Here is a 20676-nt window from a genome sequence, read left to right on the forward strand (position 1 = left end):
GTATTTTAAGGTTTTCAGTTTGAAATATTTCTAATTTTAGCAATATTTAGAAATTTCTAATATAAAATACTAAAATGTAATGCTTAATAATGATTATTATCAAAATAACGCATGTGTGGGTGGGTGCTGAAGTGGCAAGAAGAGTAAAGCAACTAAATGGTATTAAAAATTATGCAAAAAAAGTTTTAGCCAGATTTTCATGCCAATTTGTATGAGACACAATAAACCAGTCAAGCCCATTAAATATGATCTCAAATATAACTTAATAGTTGAAAAGAGAGGTTCTATATTAAAATGGCTGATTCTAAATGCTGTAAGGCAAAGAAACACATAAAAAACTGATTGACAACTATGTCAATAAAATCTTCAGAACTCAAAAAGTTGTATTTGAGAACACATTATCAGATTGCACCGTAATAGCGCATTAATATGTCTATTGAAACTTGCAAATAATTCTATGCATGAACAATTCCATGCACTGAAAATTCATTTTTTGTTATTTATGTTCTACCTAGGCCAAAGTATGTGTTGTTGAAAGAGGAAGGGAAGAGACAATGGGCAAAAACAAAAGACATTAAATTGAGGAGAATAGGTAGAAAATATAAAGGAAGGGATTGGGAATACAGATGACTGAGAATCTCCATAGACTAATATCCTTGAGCTTAACTCTGCCTATTCATTTAGTAGGAGAAAAGAGCAAGGCACAGTACGTAGCTTTGCACTAGTCCTCTTGTAAGAGACTTCCAGACTTCAGTTTTGATGAAATTTATAATAACCAAAATATGCTATGCTTCAGTTCCAGTGAATCACAGCCACCTGGAATAATTCAGCAGAACTTCCAAGGCACAACGTGTTTGTTCCATTTAAAAACAAAACACATTGTCCATGTTTTACACATATGCAACTAAACAAATAGTTCAATTTAATTTCATTGGGGTTTTTTTTGCACCTATAATGAGCATAGGACTTGAACTTCAATATTACACTTAAGAACTGAAGCAAGAAGGAAGTAATTTGCTACTACTGCTATGGATCATGCAATGGCTGTAATGAGGGTTAGGTAAAATTATGAAAAAAAAGTCACTGATGGCACTTGGATATTATGCTAACTTCTCAAGGAACAATAGTAATTTCTCGGAAACATTAACTGGAGGATGTTACGCTATTTACATTTTATTCATAATTCATTTGATGGCATATTAGTTATTGTGGAAATAAATTTCCGGATTTTCAGTTAGAGTAGCCTTCTCATTTACTCTCAGCATAACCTTTCACTTTATTTAGATAAAAAGTTATATATCCAATGTTATATATCTGTTTATGAAAAAATTTAATCTGTCACCAATAACTATTACACCCATATTTTCGACTTAACTGAACCTGCTGAAATGAGCTGCACTAGGCTTGGCTTTTTGTCAAGATGCAATTTTACCCAAATCCATGGAAGACTTGAATTGATCTGGATTTAATCACAATAAAAGATGTTACCAAGTAATGTCTTTGAAAAGAAATGCAGAAAATTATATAAAAAAGTAGCAGTAACTTTGGTACTTCAAAATTATAATTACGTAGAATTTTAAACAATCCACCATTTCACTGGAACTAATCTAAATTTGTTATTTTTTATTTAGCTTTGTTATCTGTTTAATATGCATTTCATATCTAGTGAAATAAATTAAACCAACAATTTTGAAGATAAAATTTATTAATGATGTTTCTTGCCACTTTCCCCTCTAGGTATCTGGAATTCCATGAATCAATAAAATAACATCTTTCACACTAGTAGATGCTTAGTTTATTTACCTTACAATAGTTTCCAGTTCTATATTCAAATTTAGAGTTTATTTTAAGGCATTTAAATGTGAAAATCAGTTCTTCCAATTTACAATTCCTTTCTTATTGCTGGATAGAATAAGTTTAAAAATGACCATGAGCTGGTTTAGATCATTTGACAATTTATGCATCTTTCATCTTAGCTATATAAATCTTTTATATATATGAATTCATGAAAAATAGATCACAATGATAATAAACTATCATGATCTTTTTTTCTTTTTTTAAGCATGAGTCTGGAATCTTTCAACTTTATTCATATGTTAATTTCCCTGGAAAATTTGAATAAATGTAAATAAAAAACCCAACTAATAGTAGTGAAAGAGATTTATCTTTTACTGTCAGTAATTTAGGATTCAGCTTCATTATTTTTTGTAGTCACAACCTAGATTTTAATTTATTTCAGCTGAGTGTCTAGGAAAGGCAACTAAAGAAACAGTATTTCTTGTGGTTTTGTCAGATTATGCAAATACAAATTACAAGCCATTTGGAAGCGCTAGAAATTTCATTGTGTACAATTCTCTAGTTAACACTGATAAATATTACAAAACCAACAAATAAATGGCTTGGCTTGATGTTCCATTTATATATATAAAAATATCTTTCACATTTTATAAATGAGCAGACAATACAAGATGATAGTAGCCCAGTTGTGACAGAAAATATATAGTTGAACAATGCACTTCCACCTTATATTTAAAACATACTGCATTACGTGAGTAATACCAGTATCTCCAAAAAAAGATCCTGTTTTACATATCTTACTACAGTTGCTTTTGTTTCTATAGTTATTCCTACACTCGTCCAGGTATATGTAAAAAAATCTGCTCACATGATTTCTTTTGTTTGCTATGTGTACAAATCACATAGAACTTTTCAAAATGTCTGTGATTTATCACTTTCACGGTTTTGAAACATGTAAGGAAAATATTATGGGTTTACATAAGCACATACTTATGTGCAAGGACAGTAATAGCAGTTACTCACTGAGTACAATCCAGCTGCAAATTACTCATGGACATTTATATAATTAACAAGTCATGATGACATGTATTGTGATAAATTTCCAGTAAAGCAAAAATAAGGAACAAAAGCTGTATGCATTTTAAATATCAGCAAAAAAAACCTCATCAAATAAAACCATAGCTATACCATGCTCTTCTCAAATCATGCTAGATTTACATTATTTTATTCAAAGAAAATATTTAAACCTGATTGTAAACACTTCGTAAGATTTTAACTTACTCGGGTTCTTTTTTTATTGTTAATACCTTTTCTAAATGTCCATATACTTCTCCATTGTGTTGAATGGACACCTTATTATTTGAATGGCTAGTGTATGTATTTCTTCTATTAGGAAATGTTTTACATTCTGTGACAGGAGACAACTCTTTCTTCATTGTGACAGAAGATGAATTTTCTATAAATGATTTATCTCTCCAAGCATCTTTGCTATGGGTTTCCTGAATATTAATAGGGTTTCCTCCCTTTTGTAACATGTAATACAATATTGGATTAGTTTGGGTCAGTCTTGGGGAGTCTCTCTCACGGTCATTTTTGTCAGAATCAGTGATGACCCATTTTAGAGGTCCCCTTTCATTAGGTATATGGCAAATGCTAAACTGGTCACATTCTGGTTTTGATGATACTGTGCCTCCCAAATGTTCAGTGAAGGGAGAACTGGCAGGACTCTTCATAGCAACTGAATATTGAAATGTTTGGTAGTCCAAGAAATTGCTTGGTTGCCCGGGGTTCCCCATGAGGGTATGCACAGGAGAAACATTGAATTCAGGTTTGTCATTATTTGTTAGGTTATGTTTGCTTCCTTTCTTTTTGCCATCTGTTACTGATAAATTATTTCTATGCTGGGACATATCTTTTTCACAATTTTCTGACAGAAGCAGTTGTTTTAGCACATTAAATCCTTTACTTTCTCTAGACCAACTTCTGTTTTCACCTTCATTATTTGACCCATAACCTGAAGAATATTTTATTTCAAAATCAGTTTTGATGAACTTAGATTCTTTTTGGTTAAGACAGTTCCCATACAAAGCATCTGCACTAGACTTATGATTGTTTATGACATCAGATACTCTACCTTTATTACTTTTTAGAATTTTTAAAGGACCTTCTAAAGAATCAGAATGCAATTTTCTCTTTTTGGGGAGCATATTGTGACTTTTTGATTCCACAAAACTCTGTTCATGATTTCTCCTGTCCAGGATATCTGCAGAGCAACCATCTTGACTCTGTCTCAGCAATCGACTTAAAAGTCCATTCTTTGAAAAGGAAAAGTCTTGAGATGTAAGAGGCTGGGACTGAAATTCTTCTGATGCTGGAGAAACAGTTATATTTCTCTCTAATGAATGAGTCATTTCTGGATTTTTTTTATTAACATTTTCAATTATTTGTTGAGCATTTGAATTCTGAAGGGCACTGGATTCTTCCTCAGAAGGCTCAGCTTTTATTTTTACAGTTAGTATTTGTTCATTCAAAACTTTTTCTGTTGGATCTTGTAAAGTCTCTTCTTTTAAAAATATTTTTTCCTTTGTTTCATTCATATTTTTGCTGGAGGTTCCCAGAAGTAACTGAAGCACAGTGCGTCGTTCTAGCAGATTTTGGATTTCTGAACCGGGAAGTTTTGGTTCTCCTGGGAGAAACTGATTAGTGAGCATTCTGTTTTTTTCAAGTGTACATGATGCATTATGAAGCAGGGAAGTATTTAGTCTATCTATCAATCCTACTGGTTTCTCAGTGTTAGGAGTCATCAATTGTTTGCTTGCTTGTCTTTGGTTATCCACTGACATGGAAGACTGCATCCCACATTGAGCTAAGTTTTGCAAAAGTTTACTTGCACTGAAAGATGAAGGTGTTTGTAAAGTTTCTTTTTTATTCTGTTTACTTTCATGAAGTTCTTTGTGAATAGTAAGATCTATCAAGTGTTTAGAAGCTGAATTAGTTAGTCTCTCAGGCTGTATGATGCAGGTATATGGCGGTGAATTACATTTGATCATTAAAGGGGAATTGTGTGAAAGGTTGATAGGTGAATCCGCTTTTGCAGAAGTTTGCAAAGGAGGAGTATGTACTGGAATTATTCGATTAGTATTAGAGGAGTCAGCAGTAGGAATTCTGTTACTCATTGAAAAATTAAATTTCGCCACATCAGCTGGAACTAATGTTCCTTCAGTCTCTTTAACTTTGGGTGTGCTTTCTTCTTCCTTATGGCCAAGTAGTAACTGCAGTAAAGTTACTTTTTGATGTGGATTCAGTTTTGTATTTTTAGAAGTATCCTTTCCTTCTATGTTTTCCAGACATGGGACTTTTGATTCCCAATTATGAAACAAGGATTGAGTTAAATTTTCTAGCTGCCCTGAATCTTGAGTATTTGTTTTTTGTTTGAAAGACAAATCTATAGGAAGACAATTTGAATGGGAACTTTCATCATCACTGCTATCATCTTCTGTAAAACTTGGGTTGTTGTCAGAGTATTCATCAACAGTAGTTGGTGTACTGCTTTCCTCAAAAATACTGGACCTGTCATTTTGTTCATATCGCTTGGTCTGCTTAGTAGTACTATGATTTTTCAGGAGGTGCAAAAGTAAACTACTGTTAGTAGGTGGTTTCATGTGACTTTTTTCTGATGTTTTGTAGTTTATAATTTTCGGAGATGAATGAATTATGCCCATATGACTCTGAAAATTTGTGATATTGCTTTTATTGGTTATTGTTTTGTTTGAACATCTCGCCTGACCATTCAAATGGCTTTCCATTCCTTTTGATAGTTTAAAATGACTAATATCTTTTGGAGCAGTTTCTTTTAATCTTGCCATAGCAGAAAGTCTCTCACTTGCGATTTGATTGGCATTTTGTGCTTTTAGAGCATGTTCCCTGGAATACTGCTGCAAGTGTGCTTCACTTGAAAGAAGCAAAGCAAGTTGACTACAGGCAACGCTTGGTTTAGGGGATGCAGCAGGACTAGATCTTTTTTCTACCATGCTTGCAACAGCTTGTAATCTTGCAGCACAAGAAAGTGATTCATTCATCACTTTTGAACCACTCTGTCCTGAATGTGTTGATTCTTTAAACCGATCTTGAACTAGATTTGTTGTTAACTCTGGCAGACCAGTCTCCAGTTTTTCATCTTTCAATTTGTTTTTCTTCAGCAAAGTCTTCAAGTGACTGGATGCCACACCATAGCACCTCAGGTCTTTCTCTACCTGTGAGGAATCATTGCTGAGCGAATACCCTTGCTCTTTAAGGCTCTGCTTAATTTGTTGCGACAAAGCAACACTCTGCAACCTAGAGCTAAATGACTGCAGTAAGGAAGCCAGCAACGTGCTATCTTGCTTGCTTTTAGGCACATTTTCAACCATGCCAGCCAACAATGCTTCTTTTTTCTCATTTATATCCACAAGAGAATCAGATAATTGCCCTTTGTTTTCAGCATTCCAGTCTTCAGAAGACTGTAGCAATCTTGCCTTTTTATGATGCAACATTCCAGAACTTCTATATGTGTGTGTGTTAGGAACACCATCTCTCTGACAGCTGGGAGATGCATTTCCAGAAACGCTGAAATTCTGATCTTCAGCATTACTAGTAGGCTTTTTGTCAACCACAGAACCCGAACCTCCGGCTGTCTGATGCATTAGTAATCCCTCTAAGTAAGTTAGAACAATGGAATCTTGGTGCATCTCAGAGACAAGATCTTCTCCATGAGTCATGTTCAACACAAGTATCCACAAAAGCTCTCTTTTTATTCTACTTAGGATCTACTGTATTATATGTGAACTGAAATTTAGCTCAACAAATAAATGTATATTTTTTTTTCCAAATATGATGCAAGACAGATGCAATAGTCTTTTCCAGATCTTTCCATTAAATATTTGTAGAAGACGCAGTGTTCCATTTTTCTCTGTTTTAATATACACAATTTATGATGTCAAGGGACTATTTAAAATATGGTGCCAGGCTAAAAATATTTTTTTAGGAATTGACAATAGTGTTTTCCATCTTCTTTCATCATATCACAAAGACTTGATTCCTGTAAAATAAAAAGAAAAAAAATATCAGGCCAAATCAGAAAATAAATTACATTACATACTAACAGGTATATTTCAAGATTCTATATACAACTTCAACTAAACCTTCCTACATAATTTTATTCCCCTTCACTTGATTTTGAAGAGCACTGGAAGCTGCAATAGCTTTGGAATGCAGTTTTGTGGGCAATTTATGAGTCGTTCCACAGTCCTAATAAACAGATCAATACTCTTTAAAAAAATCTTGATCAGGATTTCTATTAGATTGATAGGTAATTTAGAAAAGTTGTAGACTGTCCATTTACACCAGTTTAGAAATGGTAATGTTTCCAGTTTTGGGATTAATAGGTTTTAATAATGATTCTATGAAGTTCAAAGGAAGTTATGGGTTTCTTTTTTTATGGATGATTATTCCACAATTATCATCATAAATAAGTCACAAATAACACATGGTGAAAGTAGACATAGCAGTAGTATATACAAAGTAAACTTGCACTTTTGGGCAAAAGAGAAATAACATATAAAGTAGTATGCATAATAGTAACAATACAGGTAGTATCAACTTATGGCTGGTTGCTTAAGACCATTCAAAATTATGATGGTCTCAGAACAAGTTATTATTATTATTTATTAAATTTGTTTGCTACTCATCGTATTACGTGGTGACTTTGGGCAGCTTAGAATATTAAAAAGAATAAAACAATAGAAAACCTGTATATAATAAATAAAACACTATAAAACACAAATTATCAACTTTAACTAAAAGGTGGGGAAGGAGGAAGTAGGTTGAGCGGGAGGGGAGGGGAGATGGGATCTGTTATTAATTTATCAACCACCTCCAGTGTGAGGCTTCCCCAGTTCTTTATGGCTTGTAAAGCACTTCTGGCCATCATAAAATGTTGTGCCCATCCATCCCATAGTAATCTGACCGTATTTTGGGTGCTTGGCAACCAGCTCACCTTTATGACTGGTTGCAGGGTTCTGCAGTCACATGACTGCAATTTGCAACTTTTTTGTTGTTTCTGCCATTTTTTTTGCCAGTTTCCAGCAAAAAAAAAAGCCATTTGTAAAAACATGTTTGCAATTACAACTGTAATATTCATTTAATGACTATGGATTTACATAACTTTTTCAGTGATTTGTTTAAAGACCACCACAAAAAAATGTAAACTCAGGTCTGTTCGTGTGAGTGCCTTAATTTACAACCTAATAACTTACACCTGGAAATCAAGTCTTAATTGTCGTCATAAGTGAAGAACTATCCGTAGATACTGAAGTAAGGGAATTCATGAGGAATGAAAGACATTTAAGCTTTTTAAGGTACTCGAAGAAAGTTATTATTCACTCCTGGTGATCCATGGGGAAATAAATTAGATAACTGGATGAAGCATTGATTGGTCTTCCAAACACTAGGCACTTTAGAGGAAATCATCAATGTGCCTAATTTTTTAAAAAAATGATATTAGAAGGGAAAAAAAACCCAACCGCAAAAAATCTGTGAAAATGCTAGGAAAGAGATTTTTTGAAAAGTTCTCCATATTAAGAATTTTCATTTCCCAGGAAGAAACACAAATCTGTAATCTCACCACAGATCCTCACTTTACTAATTGTAGGAAAACCAGTTTCAAAAAATAGTAAAATCCTAACCTTAACCTAAATGACTACAAAGAAAACTCCAGATCTGACATGAAATGTTCTATTAATTATTGTTAAAATTATATTTACAATTGTATACATATACGAAATGCCAACAGAAGATATATCTAATCCATTATAGATGAAACATAGTATAATCTAATCACTATTAGCTACAATAAAGTCTATTCTTAAATATAATAGCATATTATTATACATATAATAGTATAATAAATGTAATAGCATAATAAATGGTTCAAACAAAACCAGATTTTATACTTGAGTATAAGCCGACTCGAGTATAAGCCGAAACCCCCATTTTCACCCCCAAAAACTGGGAAAAGTTATTGACTTGAGTATAAGCCGATCCGCCGTTCTGCAAGCCTCCGCCGCCGGCGGAGGCTGGATCTGCGCTCTGCAAGCCTCTGCCGCCAGCAGAGGCTCAATCCGCCATTTTGCAAGCCTGAATACACAGGAATACCCTGTGTGGCCACGGCTCTCGGGGAAGCCCTGGCTGTCCGCTTCCTCGCTCCACGCTGCCATTTGGGGCCTGCGCATTCCCCGGGCAAATTGCGGCGCCCAGCAGGCGAGGAAACACGTCCGCTCCAGTCGACCCCCCTTCCCTCAGGAGACGCGAAGCAAGTGACCGCCCGGAGCTTACCGAGGACTTGCGTGCGGCCGAGGCTTCGGTGCTTCCAGGATCGCGCGCACCTCTCCCAAGCTGCCGCCGTCCGGAGACCTGCCAAAGTTTGGGGAGGTTTGGGGAGGTGCACGTGCACCTCCCCAAACCTCCCCAAACGTCGGCAGGTCTCCGGACCTCCGCGCCCTGCCTGCCTGCTTCTTTCCGCAGCGGATCCCGCGATCCCGGAAGCACCAAAGCCTCGGCCGCGCACAAGTCCTCGGTAAGTTTTTTGTTGACTGGAGTATAAGCCGAAGTGGAATTTTTCAGCCCAAAAAGTGGGCTGAAAAATTCGGCTTATACTCAAGTATATACGGTAAATTATATTTACGTGAAGCATAATAATAATCAGGCACATTTAGCTTATTTCCTCTTAAAAACTGTGTATTTTAGTACAGGATAGATACAAACTTTAGCAAGCAATCAGAATCGAAAGAATATATAATTAGAATGAGCCTACTTAAACATTTAAGCACTTTTGGTCAGTCAGTGGATGACAAGAGCCTGGCATATTATATACCATGGAGTAATGAAGAGCTGGATACAACTTAGCGACTGAAGAACACTTAGGCAATACCTAACTTAAAACTGAGCAAAAGAGACCAACGTTGAAAATGATTCTTAATTACTATACTTTTTTTTAAAAAAGTATCCATTTACTCAGAGCTTAATAGTAGTCTTAAGCGATCTTAAGTGGTCTAAATCTAAAAGAGCCCTTTTATCTATATTTAGATTTTGAAATGATCTGTTTCCTTAAAAAAGGCAAACGCTCAGTATTCAGCTGGATAGTTTAATAAAGATGGGTATTCTCAATTTTACTAGGCTTCTTTGAAAGTCATTATGACTAGATATTCTGCACCCAAGGTTCATTAATTAGAGGATTATTGTTATACTATAATTTTTTCTTGTTTTCAACTGTCAGCCTGTTTTGATCTCTAGATATATCTAGATATAAATCTAGATATAAATATTAAACAATAAATATTGTTTATATTCTAGAAACTTCAACAAGTTATTAAAAAGGTGTCAAGCAATAACATTCGATGTTAGCAGTCACCTGAAAAGCCCATACATCGGAAACTTGACAAAAGGTTTTTATGGGAAAGATAAACATCTTAATTTTATTTTAATTATTAGTAAATTGATCATGGAAATTACAGCATTCCTCAGTTTTAGTTTTACCATTTTGAATTACATTTCTCTTTTTATTAATTGTTTAGTCATAATGTTATTGTATTTATTTGAAAGGTTTGGGGAAGGAAATGTAATTCTGACACTTATTTACATGATAATCTTATACATTAGAAGAAACTTTGAATCGCAGTGGGGGAATGTTTTATAGTAAAATTCATAATCTAGTAGGAATGCAATACTTTAGATCATCAACTAATGGGCAATCAAGTTTGAGATTTTGATTTATTACAATTTGGATAATCCAAAACCAAATGAAAGTTTATACAAATATAATAAAGCAATCTTATTCTGATTTTTAGCAGTTGTGAGTTACTAACTGAACCAGAAATTTTTCCTAGATTATTACAAATTATAAACAGGGATTAAAAACTACACTCACTAGCACTGATGCTACCTAGTTGAATGAAACATCACATATTGGCTTTGCCTTTAGAAAATGGTTTAAAGATGTGATGTAACTCTGAATTGTAATACAACAACCTGTGATCTATCACTGGTCACATCATCAAATATGGAAATAGCAAAAAAGGCTATCCTTTTACAACAGAAAGACAATCTGGAATTTATCATGTATTCACTCTCTAATTATGAATAATTTCTTTATTGATGTAATGGAGAGACTAATGAATATTACTCCTTATTTGATCTACATGCATATATTAATCTGAAATGGACAGCTTTTAAAAAGCTAATGCAGCTTTTTTTAAAAACTGTTTTCTATATGTAAATTGTAATATGGTTTTGCTTTTTTGATTTAATTGTAAAATTTATTTATCTTGAAGAAAATAAAGTATTATAGGATTCGTGTATTTTATAAGCCATCTTAAAGATCATTTAATTATTTCCTCCCATCAATAATTTTAGCATTTGTTTAGTACAGACTGTTCTTTACATCTATAAATTTACATCATGCATACCAAAGGTTAATCACTAATACTTATACTAAATCAAAACTGAATAGTCCACAGCTTTAAAATGAAATGTGAAACATATATTTTTCTTTCCCAATGTTTCCATGTACTACTGAAAAACAAGCAAACTCAGAACAAATGTATAAACTAGTGAAATCTGCTTATATAATCATGCACATGAAATAGGTGGCCACATAAATTCAATTATGAAATCTATTTAGTAACTATGAAAATAATTTAGTAACCATAAAACTAACCTTTAATTTTCTTTCTATATTTATATTTTTCTTGCAGCACCAAACTTGATTATTTAACTTGTAATAAATCTACAGCAACAATCAAAGTAACAGCTACATCATCATGAACACCTTTTAGCAGCTTCCCAATTTTACAACTGAATACTCCACACTTCATTTTCTTTTCCGAATTATTAAAATTACAATTTAATGGAGACCTGCTCACCTGCTCTCTTTATATAGCAGACACATACATTCTTTTCTTTCATTGGAGAACATGTACATTTTGAAAAGAGAAATAATTTGTTAGTGACATGTTTTTTGAGCCACACTTGTTCGAAATCTAAACAGCATAATGATTTTCATTTTTATTCAGGCAGGGGGTTTCCCCATACATGTTTAGACTTTTTAGAAGATTAAACATACCAATATTGGACTTTGCAAAAGCACGATAGGAAGAATATTGGTGCTTTTGAATTTTGGTCTTGGAGAATACTCCTAAGAATACTATGGAAAGTCAAGAAAAACAAACAAATGAATCATCAAACAAATCAATCTAGAGTTGTCACTTGGGGCACAAAATGAACAGACTCAAACTCTCCTACTTTAGATACATTATATAAAGAATTATCTTTACGGAGAAGACCCTAATGATGAGAAAGGAGAAGGAAAGAGGACAACCAGTAGGAACGTTAATCGACTCAGTTACAGTAACTTTAAGTGCACTATTGAAAGAACGAAAAGTCCAGTTCACTTTGTTATGGAGAAAATCTGTATGCTCACTAAGAGACAACATTGAGTTGTCACGTAATCAACCAATTAATCAAATGTGCAGAGTACAAAGTAAAAAAAAAGCTAGAGTGGAAAAAAAAACTCCACAGAAAAATGTGTTAGTGATGCTTTCTTCCTTCCCTTGCCATTTATTTTCCAAATGTTAATGTAAATAGTTGTGCTTTATACTGAACAACATAAAGTCTTTCATCTATTATTTTTGACTGGTATCAACTAGGAAGCATAATACAAATGTCTGCCTTTCTTTGCCTTGCTGTGTGGTTTGTAGTACACAAGGCAGCTATTCCTGCTTAAATTTGGTTAGACGTCTATTCTGAGTATATATTGTTATTTTCTAATTGCTGTCTACTCTCCAGTTCTGGTTACCGAGTCTTGTATCATTGGCAGTTTTTCTTTTTTAATGTTGTGCCAAATGTGTCTTGTAACTGTCAGGATGAATGTAAGAGTGATATTTCTCTGGAATTGTCCCTAACAGAAATATTTGTGGTTTCATTTCAAAACTGAATTGACCTATTTGTTTCAAGTACAGTTTAGGGTTTTTATAAGAACCACCACATGTGATAAAAATGTGCTTTGTTGTGGCACATGTTTCAATTTAAATACTACAACAAAGAACTAAGTGATGCAGACTTATTTAAGAATGAAGCAGAGAGCAATGCTAACTGGATGATACAAAACAATAACAACAATAGAGGCAATAATTATGACCAATGTTCTTTATACAATCAATGGCAATTTTGAACAAGGCAAACTGCAGATATGAATTGATCAAAAAAATGGAGTAACTTTATGTGGACGATTTAAAATTATTTGGAAAAACAAAAGCTGGATTCCTTATTAAAAGCACAAAAGACCTTTGTAAATATATTGGGATGTGATTTGGCATTGACAAGTGTGCAACCATAACCATGAAGGCAGGAAAAATTATTGAAGATGATGGAATATGGGTTAACAATGAAGATTTGATATAAGGCAGTAGCACCAGAAGAAGGTTAAAAGTATTTGGGAAGTGTGGAAGCTTCTGATTTATTAAAGAATCAAAATAAAGAAAATACTTTTACCAAATATATCAAAAAAGTTCATAAAATTTTAAAATCAAAGTTAAATGGCGGAAACATTGAGCAATTAATACCTAACCAGTCCTATTATATGAATAGCACAGCTTGCCAAATTCTGGTCTCCACTCTCACCATTCCAGCCACCATGCATAATGAGGAATTAGAGATGCAATCTGAACTTGAAAAATTGCTCTAAAGAATTTGGACTGGACAAGTTCTAATGGTGCAAGATTGGAAGATGGACCAAGTTATGCACCATATAGCAACTGGGCTACAGACTTAGCTTCAAAAGCTTGATGGCTGCAGGTATGTATTGACCTCCACTAGTATAATAAAATCTCAAAATAGCTGTTGCACTCCTATGTGTATTTTGTGAAGAACAGTTGACATGAGCGCTTTTATGTTCATTTGCCTGAAAAATTACTCCCAGATATCGAAATCAGTGCACCGGTTTGATGGAATGGTGGTTAATAATCCAGGTATGCTTTTTTAGGGCAATTTGCAAATGCCATTATTTTAGCTTTAAGAGTGCTTGATTTCCAACTGGTTCTCTTTACAACAGTGTACAAAGTGTTCAGAGCTCTTTTGAATCCTTTAAAGAATTACTGCATCATCTGCCTATAGCAACATAGTAATATCTCTCTTTGCTAGTTTGCATGAATGAAAATTCAATCTCGCCAGCTATTTTATCACATCATTTATATAAAAAATAAATTTAAAAAGTGCCACTATGCAGCCTTTTTTTATGCCCTTAGTAGTTGGAATAGGGGCTGTCAGCTGTCCTTGAGAGGTAAATTTACTCTGAGCTCTGTTCATTTCTGCAACGCACAAATAAGTAGTAGTTGGTGATAAACTGGTGGCATTACACAGCAGTAGTTGGCAATCAATAGTGATATTAGCTTGATTCGAGATATGGAGTCAAATGCTGCCTTAACATCAACAAAGGCTGCGTAGAGTGAAATACTAGTCTGAAAGATGTATTTTGCAATAAGATGATGAACTATAACACATTAGTCATTTGTTGAGCGGCCTTCCCTGAAACCAGCTTGTTCCTTCATCAATAATATTTCCTGTTCCATCCAGTCTGCTTCCATTGAAGATGTCTTGCATAAAGTTAGCTTATAATAATAAGGATACTTATAGGTTGATAGTCGCTAGGATCAGTCCTATTGCCTTTAAGTATAGGGACAGATTTATCTTCTTCTACATCTTCTTTACTTCCTCTTTTACCTGGCTCTTCTGGAGGCATCAACCATTGTTAATTGATGTTGTACAATGTCTTTGATGTTGTCTCTCCATCTTCTTCTGGGTCTGCCTCGTGTTCTTTGAATTTCTCCTCCTTTTGTATATGCCTTGTACAGCATGGAATCCCACATCCTCCTCTCCAGGTGAGCAAATCACTTTATTTACTGTTTTTGTATGTAATTAAAGATTGGTTCTATGCCAATTCTTTTTCTTATGGTCTTATTTCTGATTTTTTTTTCTTCTGATCACTCCAGAAGCTTTCCTCAAACATCTCATTTCCGTGGTTTCTAACTTTTATGTTTTGTTCTGAGTGTCCATGTTTGGCACAGGTAACATAGGATGGGGATGAATATGCTTTGTATGAGATGCTTCTTTGCACAGATTGGTATTGCCTTATGTTGTGGGAGTGGAGCAAGCTGTCCTAATACTTGGTTTGCCTTACTGCATTGTATGTTAATCTCTTCATCCAGTTGACCATCTTTGGTGAATGTTGTTCCTAGATATTTGAACTTTGATACCTGCTTTATACTTGTTCCTTCTATTACTATGTTTAGAGTTTAGGGTATGCTTTTTTCCTCTGATTGCCATTACTTCTGTTTTCTCTTTATTGATTCTTATATTATTTATCTGGCATTCTTGGTTCGTGGCCATAAGATGTTGTTATGGTTTCTTAGTTCTACTTGCTATCAATGCTTGATCATCTGCCAAGAGTAGTTTGTTATTATTTCCATTCTTGGGGTTGGCTTCTTTGCTTACACTGTCAATATAGATAATAAACAATATTGGTGATATATAGTAGTGACAGATTTATCAATGTAAAAAGTGATGCCAGCATAGGAGCCCACCATATGCATTATTTTAAATTAGCTCAGGTGTAATAGCATCTGCACCTGGTGCGTTTCCTGATTTGAGATGAGAAAATAGGTCCATAATCTCCCTGGGTTTTGCTAGTTACCAAACAGGCATTTCTTCCAGATCAATATAGAAAGGTCTATTTGGTGGTTAACAATATACCTAGACTCCCTTTAAGTCTGTCTCTACCTTCCCCTGCTACAGCGTTTAGAGATTAAGCTGTGTATCCATTTAATGTCAGGGCTGTTGGAATCCGGGTTTCTTGCAGCAAGATGATGTCAAATGTAGTTATGGAGCTTATTAAGGTAATATCTCTGCATCTGGGTGACTAGCCAGCCACATTCCAATTAATTAAAGTGACTTTGTTCTCGTGCCCCTCATGTTAGTCCTCTATATGGCTCTGAAAGGTAGCCTGTGTATAAGCCAAGGGGGGGGGGGAACTCTGGCTTTGTTAGCGACCTTTCTGATATTGTTATATTCTATTTGGTGTACAGTAACCTGTGTCCCTCTTTCTAGACCATCCCTTGAGATGCATGGTTCTCTGTTCTGGATCATCTATAAGCTGCTTCTGAATGTTAAGCGATTAGCAGGTTTGTTAAATTCTGATAATAATGGGTTTCTAGAAGATTGATTAAGATGGCCTAACAGCTTTTTATTTCATCAAAGTAGAATCTAAGATACAATCTAAGGAGGGAGCTAGCAGCTTCCTTCCAAATAGGTGAGATAGTGATTCATCATTATCTAGCAAGTTAGTCTGTCTATCAGAATCCACATTTACAGTTGCAAGAAAAAGTATGTGAACCCTTTGGGATTATGTGGATTTTTGCATGAATTGGCCATAAAATGCGCTCTAAACGTCATGTAAATCACAACAATAGAAAAACACAGTCTGCTTAAAATAATACTACACAAACATTAGCTGTTGTCATGTTTTAATTGAAGATAAGATGGAAACATTCACAGTGCAGGATGGAAAAAGTATGTGAACCTTTGGACTTAATAACTGGTTGACCCTCCTTTGGCAGCAATAACCTCAACCAAACGTTTCCTGTAGTTGCAGATCAGACCTGCACAACGATCTGGAGTAATTTTGGACCACTCCTCTGCACAAAACTGTTTCAGTGTAGCAATATTCTTGGGATGTCTGGTGTGAATCGCTCTCTTAAAGTCATGCCACAGCATTTCAATCGGGTTGAGGTCAGGACTCTGACTGGGCCACTCCAGAACGTGTATTCTGTTCTGTTGAAGCCATTGTTTTGTTGAATTAGAGCTCCGGACGGTAGAGCTCCGGACGGCGCCCGATCTTCGCTCCTTTCGTCGCGATCTTAAGACATTTCTGTTTGTACAAGCCGGCCTAGCCTGAGGGGGAGTGTTGGGGTTGTTTTATCTCTCGCTTTTTAATTTTTCTGGGGGTTTTTAGCGTTGTATTTATATTGTTCTTAACTAGGGCTATTGTTTAATCCTGTTTTAATGTTTGTATTCGCTATTTTATTCTGCCCTGTGAACCGCCCTGAGTCCTCAGGGAGAAGGGCGGTATATAAGTGTTATTAAATTAAATTAAATTAAAGTATGCTTTGGGTCATTGTCCTGTTGCATCACCCATCCTCTGCGGAGCTCCAGTGGCGGACAGATGGTCGTACGTTTTCCTGCAAAATGTCCTGATAAACTCTGGAATACATTTTCCCATCAATGACAACAATCTGCCCAGGCCCTGAGGCAGCAAAGCAGCCCCAAACCATGATGCTCCCTCCGCCATGTTTTACTTTGGGGATGAGGTTTTGATGTTGCTGTGCTGTGCCATTTTTTCTCCACACATAGTGTTGTGTGTTTTTCCCAGACAACTCAATTTTGGTTTCATCTGTCCACAGTATATTTTGCCAGTAATGCTGTGGAACATCCAGGTGCTCTTTTGCAAACTTCAAACATGGACAGATGAAACCAAAATTGAGTTGTCTGGGAAAAACACACAACACTATGTGTGGAGAAAAAATGGCACAGCACAGCAACATCAAAACCTCATCCCCAAAGTAAAACATGGCGGAGGGAGCATCATGGTTTGGGGTTGCTTTGCTGCCTCAGGGCCTGGGCAGATTGTTGTCATTGATGGGAAAATGTATTCCAGAGTTTATCAGGACATTTTGCAGGAAAACGTACGACCATCTGTCCGCCACTGGAGCTCCGCAGAGGATGGGTGATGCAACAGGACAATGACCCAAAGCATACAAGTAATTCAACAAAACAATGGCTTCAACAGAACAGAATACACGTTCTGGAGTGGCCCAGTCAGAGTCCTGACCTCAACCCGATTGAAATGCTGTGGCATGACCTTAAGAGAGCGATTCACACCAGACATCCCAAGAATATTGCTACACTGAAACAGTTTTGTGCAGAGGAGTGGTCCAAAATTACTCCAGATCGTTGTGCAGGTCTGATCTGCAACTACAGGAAATGTTTGGTTGAGGTTATTGCTGCCAAAGGAGGGTCAACCAGTTATTAAGTCCAAAGGTTCACATACTTTTTCCATCCTGCACTGTGAATGTTTCCATCTTATCTTCAATTAAAACATGACAACAGCTAATGTTTGTGTAGTATTATTTTAAGTAGACTGTGTTTTTCTATTGTTGTGATTTACATGACGTTTAGAGCGCATTTTATGGCCAATTCATGCAAAAAACCACATAATCCCAAAGGGTTCACATACTTTTTCTTGCAACTGTAGGTCTTTATCAGAGGTGCAAGAAAATCATACCTTTGGAGAGTATACTACTCCAGAGCTTTCTTTTATACTGTTGAGTACTATCTGGGCTATTTCTTAGTTGCTTCTTTCCTTTGATGGTCATTTGCAAAATAACCTTGCAAATAGCTTAATTCCACAGCCAGGTTCTCTTACTCCTTAATATTTGTTGTAGTAATGATGTGATCTTCTAAAGTCGGGGTTAAGATAGTTCCTTTGCTTTCTTCTCAGTAAAATAGTCTTTAATCACTTCTTTGACATAATTGGCCTGAAGTATAAAGTATTTTCCAAAAAAGCTGGTGGAAGGTTCAGATTCTCCACTACTTCCACAAATCCCCAAAATTAATATTGATCGGCTTGGCAGCTATTTATCAAGAGCTGAAAGGGATTTCTACAGGTGAAACAAATTGGTGGAAGAAAAGCATTGTGTGAATAACTACAATAAGAAAAGCTAAGAACTCTTGCTATAGGAAGTCAATCAAGGGAAGCTCTTGGGAAAAAATGTGAAGGCTGAATGTAGAAAAGAAACAATTGAAAACTGATTTGTTAATTGGGAGAAGGTGACAATGCATGGTCAATATTTGAAAGATACAAAAGGAAAATCTGATAAAAAAACCTACATGGAGTTGATTAAGAAGAGGTGTAAAAGAAAGAACCTGAAGGTTTTCTTTTAGTGGCTCAAGAACAAGCTTTGCCAACTAATTGCATGAAAGTGAAAATTCAACATGTAGCAAACAACTGCAAATGTCACCTTTGAAGCAGAAAGGGTGACACATTGATCATAACTGTATCTCCAACCAGGTTTTGAGTGCTATAGATCAAGAATACTTAAGGTTCAGATAGGGCTACAACAAAGCTATTATTAAAGAATTGGAAATAATTTCTAAGAGCACTTCAGCAATCTTTTTTATTTGTGTGATTTTAAAAAAAATAGTTATTGAAATCAAATTTATTTGGAACCTACTGTTAAATATATTTTCACAACAAAAAATGTCAATTTCATTAAAAATGGTGTTGCTTATTTATAATTTTTAGGGTCACTTTGATAGTGAGATGGGCAGCATATACATTTAATAAATAATAATAATTTATACAGGTGAAACTCGAAAAATTAGAATATCGTGCAAAAGTTCATTTATTTCAGTAATGCAACTTAAAAGGGGAAACTAAAATATGAGATAGACTCATTACATGCAAAGCAATAGTTCAAGCTGTGATTTGTCATAATTGTGATGATTATGGGCTTACAGCTCATGAAAACCCCAAATCCACAATCTCAGAAAATTAGAATATTACATGCAATCAATTAAACAAGGAGTGTACATAGAACAATATCGGACCTCTGAAAAGTATAAGCATGCATATCTACTCAGTACTTGGTTTGGGCCCCTTTTGCAGCAATTACTGCCTCAATGCGGCGTGGCATGGAAGCTATCAGCCTGTGGCACTGCTGAGGTGTTATGGAAGACCAGGATGCTTCAATAGCTCTTCTGCATTGTTCGGTCTCATGTCTCTCATTGTTCTCTTGGCAATGCCCCATAGATTCTCTATGGGGTTCAGGTCAGGTGAGTTTGCTGTCCAATCAAGTACAGTAATCCCACGGTCATTGAACCAGGTTTTGGTGCTTTTGGCAGTGTGGGCAGGTGCCAAGTCCTGCTGGAAAATGAAGTCAGCATCCCCATAAAGCTCGTCTGCGGAAGGAAGCATGAAGTGCTCCAAAATCTCCTGGTAGATGGCTGCATTGACCCTGGACTTAATGAAGCACAGTGGACCAACACCAGCAGATGACATGGCTCCCCAAATCAACACAGACTGTGGAAACTTCACACTGGACTTCAAGCATCTTGCAGTGTGTGCCTCTTCATTCTTCCTCCAGACTCTGGGTCCTTGGTTTCCAAATGAGATGCAAAAGTTGATCTCATCAGAAAAGAGGACTTTGGACCACTGAGCAACAGACCAGGTCTGTTTTTCTTTAGCCCAGGTAAAACGCTTCTGACGTTCGTTGTTCAGGAGCGGCTTGACAAGAGGAATACGACATTTGAAGCCCATGTCCAGGATCCGTCTCTGTGTGGTGGCTCTTGATGCACTGACTCCAGCCTCAGTCCACTCCTTGTGAAAGTTCCCAACACTTTTGAATGGCCTTTTCCTGACAATCCTCTCCAGGCTGCGGTCATCCCTGCTGCTTGTGCACCTTTTTCTTCCATAAGTTTCCCTTCCACATATCTTTTTATTAATGTGCTTTGATACAGCACTTTGGGAACATCCAACGTCTTTTGCAATTACCTTTTGAGGCTTTCCCTCCTTATGGATGGTGTCAGTGATGGTTTTCTGCACAACTGTCAGGTCAGCAGTCTTCCCCACGATTGTGATTCCTACTGAACCAGACTGAGAGACCATTTAAAGGCTCAGGAACCCTTTAGCTGATTAGAGTGGGACACTTTGAGCCTAGAATATTGCACCTTTTCACA

At 35.7% G+C, this 20676-nt stretch overlaps 1 protein-coding gene across 4 annotated transcripts in view; it reads right to left on the minus strand.

The window, feature by feature from the left end:
- Positions 1-691: 691 nt before the first annotated feature.
- The window catches only part of NRIP1 (nuclear receptor interacting protein 1), an 80720-nt gene continuing 60735 nt past the window's right edge, over positions 692-20676 (minus strand). For 2 of the 4 annotated variants that reach the window (XM_083361642.1, XM_083361640.1), the window contains exon 2: positions 692-6874. In XM_083361642.1, the coding sequence (XP_083217768.1) occupies positions 3075-6554 (3480 nt within the window). In that variant the 5' untranslated portion in view covers positions 6555-6874 and the 3' untranslated portion in view covers positions 692-3074. Of the gene's footprint in view, positions 6875-11548; positions 11618-11753; positions 12375-20676 lie in introns of those variants that run through there. The other 2 variants (XM_083361641.1, XR_014492396.1) reach the window with 2 other exon arrangements.

Source organism: Vipera ursinii, assembly GCF_947247035.1.
Source record: "Vipera ursinii genome assembly, chromosome: 4".
Classification (NCBI taxonomy): Eukaryota; Metazoa; Chordata; class Lepidosauria; order Squamata; family Viperidae; genus Vipera; species Vipera ursinii.